The 19,555-nt window shown below is 33.4% G+C and overlaps 1 protein-coding gene across 1 annotated transcript in view; it reads left to right on the plus strand.

Moving 5' to 3' along the window:
• The window catches only part of LOC145243868 (son of sevenless homolog 1-like), a 239,794-nt gene that overhangs the window by 150,524 nt on the left and 69,715 nt on the right, over positions 1-19,555 (plus strand). The window contains exons 4-10 of the mRNA XM_080106937.1: positions 1,695-1,775; positions 4,991-5,191; positions 7,590-7,730; positions 10,160-10,273; positions 10,918-11,016; positions 15,566-15,693; positions 18,376-18,506. Coding sequence (XP_079963063.1) covers positions 1,695-1,775; positions 4,991-5,191; positions 7,590-7,730; positions 10,160-10,273; positions 10,918-11,016; positions 15,566-15,693; positions 18,376-18,506 — 895 coding nt within the window. The remainder of the gene's footprint in view (positions 1-1,694; positions 1,776-4,990; positions 5,192-7,589; positions 7,731-10,159; positions 10,274-10,917; positions 11,017-15,565; positions 15,694-18,375; positions 18,507-19,555) is intronic.

Genomic DNA, 19,555 nt, shown 5'->3' on the forward strand with positions numbered 1-19,555 from the left:
CTTCTAGGTAAATAGAATTATTTGCATTAATCAGACTAATCTTTATTCTTTGGTCACTGTATACATTGATCTTAGATGTTTTTTGTTATAAGTGTTAAATAAGTGTTGTTTCATGCATTTCAAATTGAATTCTTTTATGTAATCTGTTTTGGTACATTTTTTTTTTCATGACCTCTGCCTCCCGTAATATATTGTATTAGTTAATTAGCTTTTCTTTTTTTTTCTTTTTTTTTTTTTTAAACATTTTAAAGTTCCTTTGCCAACGATTGAACTCACATCTTCTACTCTAGAATGCTTTAGAATATATCTTGTAACCAATAATGGTTCCCTTGGGTGAATCATACAGATAAAACTTGTTTCTTTCTATTAAAATTGCATAACAAACTACCACCCAAATCTCCCAAATGTTGAGTAGTAAGGGTTTCAATTGTTTTTCTTTTTCTTAAGAGTCTGAGGACCTTATACTCGATCAATAAAATCTAAATGTCAAAGAACAAAAAATAAAATTTAAGACGGTTTTTAAATTTTTTTTTTTTTTTTTAGATAATATTTCAAAAATCTTTTAGGCGTTTTTTAACTTTTTTTTTAGATTGTATTAATAATAATATATTAACAAACTGAACTTGAAAAATTTTATACTTTATGAATGAAATTAGAGGGAAAAATAAGGTGTATTTCCAAATTGCAAATTTAAATAAATTTAATTAGGGGGTCAGTTTGTTAAAATTTATAAAGTGCTCAAATATTGAGCCATCTTTTTAATGTTTATGAAATACATTAGCAAATCTTAGACATGCTTTTAGTGCTTTATCTTCGTTTTCTTTTTTATATACATCAATAAAATTAAATAAATATCAATAAAATTAAAAAAATTTGATAATTTAAAAACTAAAAGTCAATTTATGTTTGATTTAAAAAATCCCATTTTTAATAGAAAAATCTAAAATCTAACTTTTTGTTAGCATTTTTATTTGAACTGCTGAAGATAAGCTATGCTATCTGAACTGCAGAAGGTACATCTTTTGTGGTTAGTTGTATCATGGTAGTTGTTTATATGTTGTGCACTGATTCATACCATGTTTGATTTGAAAATCACACATGTCAGTACAACGTTTTCCAGTTTTGGAACTTAGGCTTTATTAGTTCAAACTAAGCCATAACCAGTAAAAGCAACCGAAAGTATCTGTGGGAAAGATGTAGTTGCTCGCAGGACAGTCATTAATTTGTGACCTAAATCTGCATACCTCTTTTACTGAAAACATGAGTTACCAAAGACACCAAGGAGGGCTTGCTGAGCTCTCGGGTTTACAAGTGATTACTTATCCATTTAGACCATATTTTGAGAAGTCATCAACTCTACCTGATCAGACTGAATGGTGTTACAACAATACACTAACAAAATGGTTCAAGAAATTTGGCTTGGGTTACAGGAACCATGATAACTAGGCAAGATTATCTATTCTGAAGCCATGTTCAACTGAAAAGGGTAAATCAAGTGAATAGCACTCAGAAAATATTAGCTAATTTCTACGTCTCACAGTTCAGTGTAGTTAGTCACTTTCGTTATCTCCTTAAAAAGTAGACAAAGTTGTTGAACTATGCAAAATATTTCAAAATGTTTAGCTTGTGCCTAAATTTATGAGAAGACTACATGATACAACTTTTATTTTTGATTCATGATGTTTTTATTTTAGCTGACAGACAACTATGTGAAAAACATCAAACATGCCTGTGTGACACAGCAGGACATCAATGTGGCCATGAATGCTGACAAGGTAACAAGACAGTCCTCTCTCTTCCTTCATTTTATAATACTATCATTTTGGATTGCATTTCATTTCAACAATGCTCACCGTCATAATCTGTAGATCATTCGGGTTTATAACTTTTTAAGCTTTACATTAATTTTTGATAAAAGGTATTAAAACTTTATTGCCTCTTTATAAGCATACACCAATAAAAAAAAAAAAAAAAACTTTTTGTGTGTGTGTGAATGTATGTATGTATGTGTGTATATATATATATATATAAAAAGTTTTTGATTGTAAAAACTTCAAACGCATGTACCATTTGCTTAAAAAAGCTTTTGGTCCTCAAACACTATCTACATCTCCCCTACTCTCAAGTGATGGAATTGCCCTTATAAAGGATCCTAACAAGATTCTCCTTCGTTGGATGAGCATTATTCTGATCTCTTTGACAACCCCTCTAATGTTGATGAGGACGTCATCAATGAATTTTTATCACAACAGAAGCTTATCCATGAAATGTCTGAGTTCCCATCTGAGAATGAAATTAGAGATACAATCAAGGAAGTGAACGCGTTAGGAGGGCTCCAAGGCTTGATGGTATTCCTGTAGAAGTCCTCTTACATGGGGGGTGATAAACTTGTTCATGAAATTCTTCATCTTATCACTGATGTCTGGAAGGGTGTTCCCGTTCATCAGGATTGGGTTGATGCAATTCTTATATCACTGTACAAGGGAAAGGGGTCCAGGACCGACTGTGGAAGTTATCGTGGGATAAGTTTATTGGAAGCAGTTGGCAAAGTATTTTCCAGAGTTCTACTCAATAGATTGTTGAAGTATATTTGTCCATCCGTCATTCCAGAAAGTCAAAGTGGCTTTCGTCCGGGCAGAGGAAACATGGACATGATCTTCTCTGCTCGGCAGTTGCAGGAGAAATGTACTGAACACCGTGTTCCGCTTTATCAGGTTTTTGTTGATTTTACTAAGGCTTTTGATAAGGTGAACAGAAATGCCCTATGGATAATTCTGGGGAAGTTGGGATGCCCACCTCAATTTCTCCGATTACTCAGGGAGCGCCACACTAATATGAAGGCTTGCCTGAACTTCAATGGATGCCTTTCAGAACCCATCTCAGTTGACAATAGTGTGAAGCAGGGTTATATCCCAGCACCTACACTTTTTTCTTTATTTTGCAACTGTGTTTTCCTATGCCTTTAGGAAATGTTTTCTGGGGGTTTGTTTGCGTTTCAGAACCACAGGTAAGGTCTTTGATCTTCGTCATTTTCATGCTTCTACAAGGACCTTTCAGCACCTGGTTCGTGAATTGCTTTATGCAGATGATGCCGATCTCGTAGCCCATAGTGAGAGGGATATGCAGGGTATCATGGATCTGTTTTCAGGGGCCTGTGCGTCTTTTGGGTTTACTATTAGTCTTAAGAAGACTACGGTCATGTTCACACCTCCACCCTGTTGTTTGTATATGAAACCGAATATTTTTGTCAACAACCAGAGATTTGCCGTGTTTGACACATTCGTGTATTTGGGTAGTACACTTGCCAGAGACGGAACCCTGGATGCTGCGATCAACTATAGGATACAGCGTGCCACTAAGGTTTTTGGTGGCTTAGAGAAGCGAGTATGGTCTGACAGGGGTGTAACTCTTCATACAAAGATCAGTGTCTATCAATCTTGTATTTTACCATCCTTGCTTTACGCTTCTGAGGTCTGGACAACTTATGGTAGACACATAAAAGTCATGGAGAGAATGCACCAGAAATTCCTGAGACACATTCTGGGCATCAGGTGGAGCTCTTTTATACGTGATGTGAATGTTCTCATATGAGCTAACGTACTTTGTATCGAGAAGTTGATTATACGCAACCAGATGAGATGGGCTGGACATCGGACAAGGATGGACGATAGATTGCCAAAGTGCCTGTTCTATGTTGAAATTATACAAGGAAAGTGTCCATAACATAAACCTAGGAAACTCTTTAGGGATAACATCAAAAATATGAGCATGCAAAAATGAAGCGTGATATCCGGAAGAAAAATCTGTCAGATCTATCAGGTCTGGCAGAGACTTTCGTGCAGAACAACATCTGTGATTTATGCGGTAAAAGTACTTTATCCGGAGCTGGCCTAACTAGCTACAAGCGATCACATAGAGATGAATCTTTCTTTGATAGGGAAAACACTGCGGGGCACAGATGTTCTGTTTGCTCTGTGGTCTGTAAATCGAGTGGAGGCCTGAAGCGTCATATGAATGTCCACAGTAGAGCAGCACCAGTTGGCATCCCTCAATCTCAGCTTAAGTGTGACCTTTGCAACAGACTGTGTAAGAGCAAGGATGGTCTGAAGAGCCACCGTCGTTCCCACAGTAGATAGAAATTGATGCATCTTGATCACATCTCCACATGTATATATGTATGTGTGTATAAATGTGTATATATATAATAATAAAAAAAAAAAAAACAATATTTCAAAAGTACATGAAAATATAAACAATAAAGCAAGGGAAAGATGGTTTTCTTCTGTCAAGAAGTGACAATCACCATATATATATATATATATATATATATGAAAAATAAATTTCTCAATTTCTGAACAAAGCCAAACGAACATGGCAGATATTACACATACAAAGGTCCTAATCTGGTGCTACCCAATCAAGCTGTCTAAAGATATCGTCTTTCTGACTTAAATGCATCAAACATTGATGTTATTTTATTCCTTTCCCTTTGCAATACTAAATCATGAAACAAAAACAACAATTTTCTCTACAAAATAACCAAACTAAACACTATGAATAAATATTTAATGATATAAAAAGAAGCATAAAAACTTTTCCAAAATTACTGGATTCAACATTAAATAATAAAAAAGGGTTGATATGTCATAAGACAAAACAACACAAGACAGGTTTTGGTATCCTTTGGGATAGGATTTAATAACAATAAATTCTTAAACAAATTACTAGTACTAAACTAAAGTAGACATCTTTTCTAAAAAAAAAAACAGTGGCTCAGTATGGAAAAATAAAGCAGAAATACGGGTTCATTACAGCATTCAACAAGTGACATAGAAATCAACTTTAGAACTTTTTAACATTTTATCCAAGATGATTGTTTTTTTGTTTTTTTTTATTAAATAACTTAGAAAGTTTTAATGTTATGGACTAAAACAACTAGCTGATGTACACATATATTGTCTTGCTAATAAAATAACTTTTTGTTGTTCAGGGTCTGATGAATCTTTTCTTTCCTGATGATGATGATGATAGTTTATCCTTGATGGTGGAAGAAGAACCGAGTCGACGTGATTCCTTGTCCTATGAAGAAATTGTCAAAGATTTCATTCTTGAAGAGAACCAGTATCTTCGTGATTTGAACATGATTATTAAAGTTTTTGCGGCTTCATTTGAAGCAATTTTGGATCAAAAGGTAAGATAATAATAACAGAGTAAAATTTATGTAAAATAGTGACTCCTATCGGAGATCCTACTTGTTTTTAAGGAACAAATAAACCATTATGTTCTACTTTTATCCCCAAACTTTAATTATTTTCTATTTGCCATTTTTTTATTTATTTATTTTTTTTTTCTCTTAATTCATTCCAAACAAGGCACCTTGCCACTTGAACATTGGGATAATATCCACATGGACACTATGTAGGGAGTTGAGCATCAAGATGCTTGTTCACTTTTTTTTTTTCTGTTCATTCCAAACAAGGCCTGGTGCCACTTTGATGTAGGGGGCTACTATTTGGGACATAATTGCAAGGGTACTATGGAGAGAGTTGAGCAGCAAGATATCTGTTTACATTACACAGGAACTTCTGCATGTCAGTACAGTCGGGAAGCAGGAACTTGGGAGGGATTTCCAAAGTCTAGTTAAGAAACTATTAGAGTAAAAGGCTTTCTTACATCTAGGGATCTCTGTGTAGGGGTGGGATTTTGCTGCTTGTCGGGTGTGTCGGGGGTATTTTCGTCGAGGGGGTACAAGGGCTTGTAGTTAGTCAGAGCATATACCATTAAAATACTTGTAAAACAGGCAGAGGGATGCAATATTTCATCGGTGGGAGAGAGGCTGAAGCCACACTGACAGTTTGGGACCTATTGTGGCAACTCTCTTTTGCACCCTGTCAAGGAGTGAGAGACAAGTAGCAGATGCACCATGCCAAATGTGACAACAATACTCCATACATGGGCGAATGGTGGCCTTGTAGAGGTACAGGGTACATTCAAGCATAAGTAACTTTCTAGCATGGTAGATGGATCCCACCTTCCTTTCAGCAGCCTTGGCAATGCCCTCAATGTATCTGTTCCAACTCATGTTCCATGTGAACGTTAAGCCAAGGAGTTTGAATGAAATACTTTCAGGTAATGTCTCATCAGCCATAGCTATTTGTGGCTGAGAAGGTTTCTTATAATTATTAAAGGAAACAAGCTTAGTATTGACAGTACTGAACATGACCATCCATTTCTGTCCTCATTCCACTGCAGACTGGAGGTCTTCCATTATACTTAAATTTCTACATGCCAGTACACTTGGGGAAGGAGGGATTTCCAAAGTCTAGCAGTTAGAGAAATGAGACTATTAGAGTAGAAGGCTTTCTGGCATCTAGGGATCTCTCTGTAGGGGTGGGATTTTTGTTGCTTGTCAGGCTAATGGGGGTATTTACATTGAGGGGAACACAAGTAGTATGAGTTCGCCAGCACATTTCATTAAAATACTTGTAAAACAGGCACAGGAATGCAGCATTGTGGTGATGGGACAGGAGTTGGAGTTTGGTTGATAGTGCGAGACCTATTAGATTTGTTACCTTTGTTGGACCCTATCTCAGGAAGATTCTAATGATAGATGCACCAGATGTAGCAACAATCCTCCATGCATGGGTGAATGGTGGTTTTGTAAATGTATAGCATACTGTAAGGTGTGAGTAATTAGTATATTTAATAAAATAGATTTTAGTTTGCTTCATTCAGTAAAAGTAACATTGACAAATTTCAAGCTCCAGTTGTGCTGCAACTAGACTATTATTAAATTGAACTTTTTATAAGCTTGGAACTACAATAGAACCCCGGGATACAGTTGCCCTAGGATACATTTTTTTCCCTCCCAGGTTACGATGTGGAAAACAAGGTTTTCCAAACCCTAGTTACGGTATTTGCCCACTTTACGGTGTTATTTATAATGTTATTTGATTATATACATGTGTATTATATACTGTACTGTAATTTGTTACTAATTTTTAACGCTGTATTCCGGGATTCTACTGTAATTCAAATTCTATCAAATGCAGAATTTGTCAAAAAAAAAAATTGCTCCAAAATTCAAAAAATTCTCTGTAAAAAAAACTACTTCATATGATTAAATATTAGTTTTTGGATACAAATTCTGAAACTGTCAATCATTTAAAACTATACTTGAAAACTTCATTTTAGAAAATTTTACAATAAACATAAAATAAATTAGGCACAACGCATATTCATCAAGTTGCATGTGCCACTTGGATGTAAAAAGCTATTATTTGGACACTACATAGGGAGTTGAGCAGTAAATTGTTTATATTAAAATTTTTGCATGTTAATATAGTCAAGTTTAGGTGCTTGAGGAAAGAAACTATTAGAGTAGAAATAGGCTTTACTATTTCACATATAAACTTGTCATTCTCCTATGTCATACTGTCTCTATATTTTCTCTCCCTTTTCTGCACGTTAACAAATGTGTACAATTTCTCATAGCAACAAAATTTTGTATTCTCCACTTAATGTTTGGTTGTATTTTTTTTTTACATTTAATATTTGGTTATATTCTTTTTTTTTTTTTTCCCCCACAGCAAATGGAGATGTTGTTTAGTAATATAAAAGATATCACAGAATGTGGCGCTAATTTGTTGAGTTCAATAGAAGATCAAATGGAAATTGCTGAAGAGAATGAAGTTCCAACAGTTGGCATTTCTTTTGTGGAAATGGCTGAGGTATGTGTTATTGTGTGTACGATTGCTAACAGTTTTCAGATTAAAGATGAGCTAGGATCTGAAAGATTGATGACTTAAAAAGGAAAACTAAAATTATTTAGTATAATGTACTTTTTTAAATTCTTGTAACATGACTCAAACAACAAATTAGTGAAATCATAAGAAGTGAATCAGTTATGTCGAAACATTCGAGATCAAAGAAATTTAAGAATCTGTTTAATCATTAATTATCGTTCGTACATAGTAAACAAAATAGGGCTGCTTTTTTCATGCACCAAGTTTTGAATTTGTAAAAGAATCAAATCTCTTTTGTTTGTGCATCTTAAATAATAACCAACAGTAATGTGTTTGTGAATTTTTGAGATGAGGATTGGTTATTTATATTATTTGGATGCATCAGGCTACTGTTCTCATCTTGAGTGTCATTTTCACAACGTTTCGGTCAACGTAAGCTCCAACCTTCTTTCTTTTTGAAGACTTAATTTTAGTTTGATGAAATTACCTTCTCTTCTCAATTATTAAATTTAGCTTTCCATCATGTAAGCTAAGAACAGGCTCAAACTCTATCAAATGCAGAACTTGGAATCAGTGCTGTTGCAAAAAGTGCACTAACCTGATAGCACTACATGCAACAGATGAAGCTAATTTCATGTGCAGCTCCTGTAAGAAATCTGTCAAAAATCTAACTTCTATGGAAGGAGAAATTGTTGCAGGTGTTGTATTTTGCTGGTGCATGTGAATAGCAGACGTTGCACTAATAGACTTTGCTAAAGGAAGGGTGGGGGCACAGAACTGAGAATATCCCAGAGTGATCACTCAAGAGATATTTTTTTTTTTGTTTAAAAAATAAGTACCTCTTTGGACGGGAACATCATGCTAGGATCAGCCTTTGTGAAGCTCCATGATTGGAAACCATCTAGATATTATCTCCAATGGACATCTTGAGTGGTTAACCCCTGGACAGCTGAATAGTGACTACTAACTGCCAGAAACAACCACAGAGATAAAGATTCTAGGAGATAGGAAGAGGAGGCAGTCAGAACTGGCCCTCTAAAGGAGTGAGAGTGAGGGATGGAGTTGAACAGAGAAGTTGATTTTGTTGAGAGCTTTTGGGCAGTTCGTCTGGCGTGCCTCTCCAGGCAGGTCAGATCCTTTGTGACTCTAAGCCAAATGACTTGTGTTTCAGTATGGTTAGGCAAAGATTTGTAAGTTGACCATTCAACCTTGTGAAGGCGAGTATCACTTGTAATATAAATAGTAAAAAAAGTCATTTGTTTATAAATTTGTGGTTTTTGTTGTGTGGCTGACTGAATTGGATAACAACTTTGAACCCACAAAACAAGATAATCACGTTGGTGCAATGAACACATGAGACCATGTTCATAGTGTCTGAGATCGGCAGCATATAACACGCGTTCAATATATAATTTCTTTATAGACTGTGAAACACAGTCAATAAAGAAAGATGAAAGCGATATGATTTTGACTGCAGTGTGTCAGATGTAGAAAATGACGTATCTTGCTGTAAAGACTTGCATAAGAAATTGTGCTGCATAACAATGTTGCAATTGCTATGTCAACAGTTGTTATTCATCTGAAATGTTCAAACTGTGTCCTATGTTGATGGCCCAAGGCTGTGGTAGGGGATTAGTTGATGACAACCTCTAACAGAATTCACAACAGACTGAAGTTGAAAATCATTTACAAAACATTTAATCTTGGCATGCGACACAAAAATAAACATTCAAAATTGTAGCCATTTAGTCTTTTTCAAAAAAAAATAAAACTTTGAAAATTTTTATAAGAAAAAAAAAAAATTAACTCAAAAAGGATCCTATTTCCTTATTCAGTGATCGGTAATGTATTAGATTGATGAATGACCATATTTTTGTAATCTATATATTAATAAAATTGAGACACAACCATCTTCAAGTCCAATGCCAACAAATGTGTCTCAAGCCATTCTGGTAATCAGATTTTGTTGATTCTATTTCAATCTTCTTGTACTATTGTTCATTATCAAATTGAAATACTTGAGTGGCTTTTCATCTTAAGTGGTGACTCATTGGCATAAAAAAAAACAACTTGCAGATTCAAATTTATAAGAAAATAAATGCACAGAGTATAATAACAAGAAAAAAATTGTTTTTTAATGAATGTTACAAAAAAAGATGCCACCTAAAAAAGAAATGTCTTTTTTCTTGTTTGTTTCTTTTTTTTTTAAACGACAAAGCAATTTTACAAAGAAATAAGTGTATGTTGTTAAAAGAATGAGCACTTTCTTTCAAATCACTTCTATTTATCCATTTTATTATATAGAAAATAACTTTTCTGGATTACATGATTTCAGATTTGACAAAAAAAATTTTTTTTAATTTAATTTTTGACTGTAATATTTTGTATTTTTTTTTTTTTTTTTTTAATTTTAGGAAGAGGAATTTTTTGTATATGAAAAGTACATGACGGACATGGTTTCACCAGATGGCAGAGAATTACTGGATAAATTATTACAGCAGTCCACAGTCATAGAACACCTTAAAAACGTAATTTTTTTTTTTTTTTTAATGAATGGGAACTTTTGTATTTTCTATTTTGTTTTTGATGCATTCTCACAATCTGTATGAGAGGCTTGGTCTGTCTCTCTGGCAAGTGTACGCAGTGTGATTCATGAAAGTGAAATCTGGTTAATGCGGTGTTAATATGGCATAGAGAGAAATGATACGATGGATGTAATGCGTGTCTTTAAGTCATGCTTAGATCTGATGACCTTAGAGGAAATGAGTTAAGAATATGCGTTGCATGGAGAGAAATGATTTGAGAATGTATACAATGGATGTGTAATGTGAGTTTTTGCTTAAGTCTGATGACCTCAGAGGAAGATTAAATTTGGAGAGTATACGGAGATGTGTGTGGAAAGGGAAACTTATATGATAGGGCCATGGTGAAAAAATTTATGAAAGTACTTAGTAGATATAGAGCAGTTGAGATAGCAAGGTCAATTTAATATTATGTACAGGTTAAAAAAAAGTCTAAAAAAGAGATTGTGAATTGAATCCATTCAACATATGATCCATTGATATATTTCCATTTTCTTATGTGGAATACATGTACTTTCTTAATTCTATTTTAAATTTGCATTTGCTCATTGAATATAATATTTAATGTTTTTCTTTTTTCTCCTTTGTAGAATCATGGTTATAATTTTATAGATGTGATCAAATATGTACTTCCTAAACTTTTACTTGGACCAATTTACCACTTGCTTCATTACTTTGATGTCATGAAGGTAAGCTCATATATATCTATATGGCCCACAATGCTTTCTCAATGATATTCTGCATTTTACAAGGAAAATAACATTATTTTCTCTCTCTCTCTCTCTCTCTCTCTATATATATCTATATATATATATATATATATATATATATATATATATATATATATATATATAGTGATGTGTGCATGAAACAGTCTCTCCCAAACTACTGTCAATTTTTGGTCTACTAGGGTATTTAGACTTAAGGAACAAATTCAGTTTGATGTTTACCTAGTAAAAATAGCTGTTAAGGAGTCAAAATTGAAAAATTGGAACCTGACAGGCGTAAATCAACTTGATGTATAGTATCCATGCAAATATACATTCATATGATTAACTTGGTTAATTTGTAAAGCTTTGATATGCAGGTCACCTTGACTCAGATGGTAGTGAATAATGCTGGAAAGCTAAATATTTTGGTTTTGATTCTAGCTGATGGCACCCCAGTCATTTTTTATTTATTTTTATTTTTTTTAACTTTTAAAATCACTACTATATATTGGGTAAAATACAATAATCAATAGAGAATTGTCTCTATAAAATATGAAATCTGTATAAATTAAAGTATCATATTTAAGCATGTTTTACGATCAGGCAACGCCGGGTGGCCTGCTAGTTAAAAAAATTCTTTTTTGTTCATTTTTCTTTTACTTTTTCCTTTCTATTTTCCTTTATCTCGTTTTCTTTCATTTCTCTTTTTCAATTCTTTGTTCCTTATTTATTTTTCATTTACTTTTCGTAATTTTTTCTTTTTTTTTGTTTTTGAAATTTATTTTTGTTCAAATTAAAAGTTCTTGCTTTTATGGACTACATGGTTGCAATTTAAAAGGGACAAATAAGATTTATCTAATCGGCAAATTATTAATTGCTGCATCTACTTCAAAGAAAGTGTAATTAACAATTTCATTCATGGATTAGGAAAATATTTTTTTTTTTTTATAGAACCATCAATTATTCAAATTGAATACATTAATTTAAAATAAATCGGTTGTGAGACTTCATACAATCAGCATGACAATATAAGGTAGGCCAAAGTTTTATCTGGACCTTGTATGAAATATTCTATTTTATCTGGACATTGTATGAAATATTCTATTTTATCTGGACATTGTATGAAATATTCTATTTTATCTAGACATTGTATGAAATATTCTATTTTATCTGGACATTGTATGAAATATTCTATTTTATCTGGACATTGTATGAAATATTCTATTTTATCGGGACCTTGTATGAAATATTCTATTTTATCGGGACCTTGTATGAAATATTCTATTTTATCGGGACCTTGTATGAAATATTCTATTTTATCTGGACCTTGTATGAAATATTCTATTTTATCTGGACCTTGTATGAAATATTCAATTTTATCTGGACCTTGTATGAAATATTCAATTTTATCTGGACCTTGTATGAAATATTCAATTTTATCTGGACCTTGTATGAAATATTCAATTTTATCTGGACCTTGTATGAAATATTCAATTTTATCTGGACCTTGTATGAAATATTCAATTTTATCTGGACCTTGTATGAAATATTCAATTTTATCTGGACCTTGTATGAAATATTCAATTTTATCTGGACCTTGTATGAAATATTCAATTTTATCTGGACCTTGTATGAAATATTCAATTTTATCTGGACCTTGTATGAAATATTCAATTTTATCTGGACCTTGTATGAAATATTCAATCTTATCTGGACCTTGTATGAAATATTCTATTTTATCTGGACCTTGTATGAAATATTCTATTTTATCTGGACCTTGTATGAAATATTCTATTTTATCTGGACCTTGTATGAAATATTCTATTTTATCTGGACCTTGTATGAAATATTCTATTTTATCTGGACCTTGTATGAAATATTCTATTTTATCTGGACCTTGTATGAAATATTCTATTTTATCTGGACCTTGTATGAAATATTCTATTTTATCTGGACCTTGTATGAAATATTCTATTTTATCTGGACCTTGTATGAAATATTCTATTTTATCTGGACCTTGTATGAAATATTCTATTTTATCTGGACCTTGTATGAAATATTCTATTTTATCTGGACATTGTATGAAATATTCTGAAAATGAAATCAGTCTTCAGACGTACCTCTCCACCGTACTGTATATCGATACTCTATGGATGACTGGGAAAGCTTCCGTACATTCATATCTGACCTACCTCTGCATTCCATGTTTAAAAAGGATGTGTCCTCTATAGTATCAGACCTGACCGAATGGTTAATTGTAGGCATAGACCGATTCATACCATCCAAAAAATTCCAACAAAAACCTAACAGCCAGCCATGGTTCTCCCCTGAATGTGCTGCTGCCATCGCGCACAGAAATCACTTTTTCCATAGCTACCAACGTAATAGATGTACTGAGACTAAAGCTGCTTTCAGGACTGCCAACAACCACTGTAAAACAGTAATAAAACATGCAAGAGAGCTATATGCTCAGTCCGTAAAATCCAAAGTAGCTGAGCAGCGGCTTAGTTCCCACCAGTTCTGGCAAATAGCAAACTGGATCTTGAACAGAAGCGTGCGTTCTATCCCAACTATCATCAATGGACCGGAGGTCATCTCGTCAGCATCAGACAAGGTCAGACTATTTGCCAAGAACTTTGCAGCTAATTCTAACCTATGCGACAATGACCATCAACTCCCTGTATTTCCTCCTCTAACAGACAACACGCTATGCAACATACAAATATCTGTGCGTGAGGTCGCCAAGCTAATCAAGAACCTTGATTCCAGTAAAGCAACTGGCCCTGACAGCATTCCAGTTATAGTGCTGAAAAAGCTCCAATCAGAACTTGCCCTCATACTTACAAAACTATTTAAGCGTTGCCTTAAGGAGAAGTGCTTTCCAACACCCTGGAAAACCTCATCAGTATTCCCTGTATTTAAGAATTCAGGTGAAAAGTCATCTCCCTTTCAGTACAGACCAATAAGTCTCCTGTGTGTCATGAGTAAGCTGTTGGAATCCATATTAAATAAAATAGTCAACTACCTCAACAGAAACAACCTTCTTAGTGACATGCAATATGGTTTCCGCTCTGCAAGATCTACAGCAGATGTGCTAACGGTTATATCTCATAGGATTAGTGAATCTCTTGACAAAGGTTTCCTTTCCAGGGCAATTGCTCTTGACATATCAAAGGCCTTCGATAAGGTATGGCATAACGGCCTACTCCACAAGATTTCCAGCTACAGTATCACTGGAAATGTTTTCTCAATCATTAAATCATTTCTCTCCGATAGGTTCATAAGAGTAGTGGTTGATGAACAGAAATCAGAGGCCCACAGTATTAATCCTGGAGTCCCTAACCTTACATCATCAACGCTCTGATCCCCATCTGGCATCAATTGTGATGGATGGCTCTCGTCTGGGTGAGGCCCTGTGTTTTGACAAGCTTCTGGGTTTGACCTTTACTCCTGATCTGAAATGGAACACGTACATCAAGTCTGTTGCCAAGGACGCTGGGAAAATGGTGGGATCCTTCTACCGCTCCAGAAGATATCTCACTATTGATGCAATTCTCTATCTGTATAAAAGCCAAGTACGTCCAAAGATGGAGTACTGCTGCCACATCTGGGCAGGAGCTGCTAAAAACAGCCTATCCTACCTTGACAGAGTAGAAAATAGACTTCGTGGTTTAGTGGGGGATGTCCTTTTCTCTTCCCTGCAACTTCTCTCCCACAGAAGAGACGTTGCGAGCCTGTATTTGTTTCATCGTTATTTCCATGGCAAGTGCTTGTCTGAGCTCCAATCTCCCCCCCCCCCCCCCCCCCGCGCCAATCTTTCACGAGAAACACTTCTCTGGCTGAAACTACTGTCAATAATTTTCCCCATTCTTTATCTGTGCCTAAATCCAAACGTAGATTCCATGAGCAGAGCTTTCTCGGAAGTGCCACGATTGTGGAACTCTCTGCCGCTTGCCTGTTCCCCCACCTGACTACAACTTGGATGTCTTCAAATCCAACATAAACAAATTCCTGACAAACCGCTCCCTTAAGTAAGACACTCTATGAAATCTCCAATACTAATGATTGCTACAATACTATCTCATTGATTACTGTACACACAATAACCCTTATCCCTGAGTGGCCTCTGGGCCTTGATAAGTGGTGACCCCCATGTAAAAAAAAAAAAAAAAAAAAAAAAATGATGCCATAACTCAACAGTTATTTATCTGATGAGACTAAATTAACAATGATATTGTTAATAACATGGTACAACAATAACAAATGAATATTGTTTAGTCGGAAGTAAAGTTTTATTTGTTAGTTTAAATGCTATTTGGGTTTGATTTTGAAAATCTGACCAGATAACTTTATAGATTAAATTACATCTAATTATTTTTGTTTGTTTTTCTTTTTGAGCAGATAGAACTTTCCTAACAACCTGATTAATTATAATTCTTTTATTAAATGTATGTTTACAGAATATATATTCTAAATGTTATTTTCATTTCAAAAAGTCATGTTAACAATGGTCATTTTAAATTCCTAGGTGCTACAAGATTTCAGTCCTAATGACGAAGACAAGGAATTCCTTGGACAAGCCCTTGGATTGATGGTCAATTTGAAAGCTTCTTTGGAGAAGAAGTTTGGTAACAGTCTTTGCAAACGTCGACCATGGTAAATCTTATAGTTATGCTTTGTATATTTGATACTTCTAACTGCCTATAAAAAATAGGCATCTCATTTAAAAAAATAAAAATGAAAAAATTTACTGCTAGTTTATAGTCAACAGATGAATTTTTTAAAATTTGTTGTTTTAAGCAAAATCAACAGTACTTGTCATGTCGAAAATGGTAATATATCCAAAAATTATAAAAATTCATAGAGTAGAAAATTATAGTTAAAAGTAATTTGTACAGAAAATTGGGAGAAATAGCATTTTTTCCTTAGCTGTGAATACCCTGAAGATTGCGAATACAAGGGAATACTTATCTCCCTTTATGCAACTGTAATGGCTGACGTTTTGTTTTAGCCGTAGCGATAAACTTTTTTTTATTAAAAACATAATAACAGTTGTTCTACTCAATGAATTTTCATAATTATTGCTATTTTCAACATGACAAGTACTGTTATTTTTGCTTTAATAAAAAAAAAAAAAAAGTCTTCTTTTTTTTTTTATTAATGAATACTTCAATAGTACAATAAAATGCTTGCCCAATTGCAACACTTCAATAATTTCACTGTTATATTCTTATTCAGAAATTTCCATAAACCCTTGAATTTTGTGATAACTGATATATTAGGCCTTACATGAGCACCATTTTTCCTTTTGGACAGTTAAGCCATGCTTGTTTTCTAAAATTTTTGGAACTATTTTCTTTTTTCCTTTTTTTTTTTATCAAAAATTTCAGAAAATAATCCAGTAAATGTATTGTTTCAAAATATTGATGGACATCATTTTTATTCTTTATGCTAAAAGACTTCTTTCAGAAAAGTCAAACCCATTGTAAGCATCAGCAACGTACGTTTTTTTTGGGGTTTTTTTTTGACAAGAAATTCTTAAATATTTAATTTATTTTATTTGAATAAATATTTATTTTTATCTTATTCTCTTATTATTACAATAATTACAAGAAACCCTCTATACCACCTATAGCAATGGCCAACAACTCTTTATCTGAGAGTACATCTTTCAAACTCCTTGGCCTAATGTTCACAGGAAACATGAGTTGGAACAATTACATTGAAGGCATTGCCAGGGCCGCTGCAAAAAAGGTGGGCTCTCTCTACTGTGCTAGACAACTACTAACACCCGAAAGTATCCTGTACCTCTATAAGGCCACCATTCGCCCATGTATGGAGTATTGCTGTCACATTTGTGCTGGTGCATCTGCTACTAGTCTCTTGCTCCTTGACAAGGTTCAAAAGAGAGTGGCAAACCTGATAGGCCCTGAACTGGCATCTAAGCTTCAGCCTCTGTCCCATCAACGAAATGTTGCATCCCTCTGCCTGTTCTACAAGTATTTTAGTGGTGAATTCTCTGACAAACTGCAATCACTTGTGCCCCCACGTCGTGAGCACTCTTGACAAACCCGACAGGCTGCTAAATCCCACCCCCACACTGTAGAGATCCCTAGATGTAAAAGATCTTTCTACCTCAATAGTTTCTTCCCCAGAACCACTAGACTTTGGAATTCCATTCCAGGTCTCTGCTTCTCCCACAGTACTGACGTGCAGAAGTCCAAGTGTAACGTGAACCGACATCTTGCTGCCCAAATCCCTACATAGTACCCCAGTAGTTGTTGCCCCTGATAGTAGCCCCCTACACCAAAGTGGCAATTCGCCTTGTTTGGGGTGAAAATGTAATTAAAAAAAAAAAAAAAAAATTATATTTTGTTTTTAACCCTAAGCTTTGTTTTTGTTTTCAAATAAGATAAATCTAAATTAACCATAAAGTCATCTCAAAATTGTGTATTCTAATAGAAAAGAAAATACTCTAAACTAACCCTAAAGTAACTTAAACTTATGTTAATATTTTATTTTCAAAAATACAAAAAACAATTCACATTATCTCCCTTGAAATTTATAACTCAAAATGGTGGCAATTGCCATATATGATTAAAAGTTGAAGTTAAATAATAAAAGCAACTACTGGATTATTTTTCTGTAATTTTTGGTGTACATTAATATTTTTCCATCACAAGGAAATATTTCTGAAAGGCTTTGCTGTTATTTTAACTTTAACTAGCATAATTATCTTAAGGGGGGGGGTCGATTTAAAGATGCACTATTCGTTTTTTAATAAATAAGAATTATTCACTAGACTTTTATGCCACCACTCACTATCAAATTTCCTATTGGTAATATACCAATGAGGTTTTCTACAGTTTGTAATTATTTTCAGATTTAATATCCCTGTGAATAATCAAAAAAATTAAAGAAAATATTTACCCCCCCCCCCTCCAACTCAGAATGCATTTCTAATTGCTTCTTCTATCTAGCTTTAGTATTTGTAATGATCATCAAATGGTTTTATACAATTGTGAATGTGAAGTTTGGAAATGCAAGATTATAATAGAACATGTGTGACATTCTTAGATTTTTGCTGTTATTAAAAATGTTTGAACTGTGGGAAAAATCGATTTTATGCATTATTATTGATAAAACTTTATTTTAAACGTAAAAGTATTTTTATTTTATCAGACTTTTTGGAAATTATTTCATTTTAACACAATTGTATCAAAATTTTAAGCATTAATTTTTTTTTAAACTAGAATATTTAAAAAATACTTTGTTAATGATTAATCAACTTTTATTGTTTAAAAAATTTTTAGTTTGATTCTGCTTTTTGTTTCGTAGGGAAACCTCATTACGCCTTCAAGGTCAAAGTGGACGTCAAGCAGCATTGACAAAAATGAATGAGTTGCAAAAGAGTATTGACGGCTGGGAAGGAAAAGATATTTGGCAGAGTTGCAATGAGTTCATTATGGGTAAACTTAAAGAAATACTCATTAACACTACATTAACAACAACCTCCTCTTTAATTTTTATTTTTGTAAAAGATTTTTTTACACCATTCAATCGAAAAATTTATTATTGAAAAATAAAAAACAAAAAGAAAATATAAGAGTGGTGTGGAGATGGGTCCAACTGCTTGATCTCTTAAAATAGAGATTATGAATGTATCCATATGTGTACAACAGGTGTATTTTACCGACTGAAGAGAAGCTATTTTGGAATATTTTTAATTGATATAATATTTAAAATTGTCCAAATGGTTATTCTGGTGCTACCAGATAAGGCTGTCTGAAGATATTGGCTTCCTGTGATGAAATGCACCTAACATTGATTTTTCTTTTTGTTTTCTTTTTCCTTTTGCAAAACTTAATTATGTTCTGCAAAACTAAAAACAAAAACAGCAACCGTTTTCCCTTTTCTCTTTTTCCTTCTCCCCATTTCCCTTTTCTCTTTCTATCTCCTCCACTTCTAGACTGGTTTTCTAACTTAAAATGTACCAAACATTAATACTGTAACCGTTTTCCCTCTCCCATTGCCAAACTCGGTTAAATTTATTTTTTTCAAAAATAACTCTATTCAGCATTAAATAACCTGAAAAGGGTTGATATGCTGTAAAATAAAACAACCAAACCAAAGCAACCAAATTGTTATGAAACAATTGTAAAGGAAAGAAAACACAATATGATGTTCTCATTTTATATTTTGCTGTCTTAATTTTTAAAAAAATATTATATGCATGTTCGATTATGAAAACTGATAATCATGAAAATTAATTGATTGAATCAATTAATTTGAACTTTGATTTTATTGGTATATGAACGTTACCAGAATTTTAATATATTAAAATTTTGATTAAAAAAAAGACAAATCAATAAGGTGTGCGTATATAATATGTATAGCAAAATCAAGATAACAAAATATAAAATAAGAACATCATATGGCATGTATTAGATTTGTTTCGTAACCATTTGGACAAATTTGAAGATTATATTATTTAAAAATAGCTACTCTTCAGACACCA

Source organism: Euprymna scolopes, chromosome 22 (genome assembly GCF_053919585.1).
Source record: "Euprymna scolopes isolate OS-2025 chromosome 22, ASM5391958v1, whole genome shotgun sequence".
NCBI classification, from domain to species: domain Eukaryota; kingdom Metazoa; phylum Mollusca; class Cephalopoda; order Sepiida; family Sepiolidae; genus Euprymna; species Euprymna scolopes.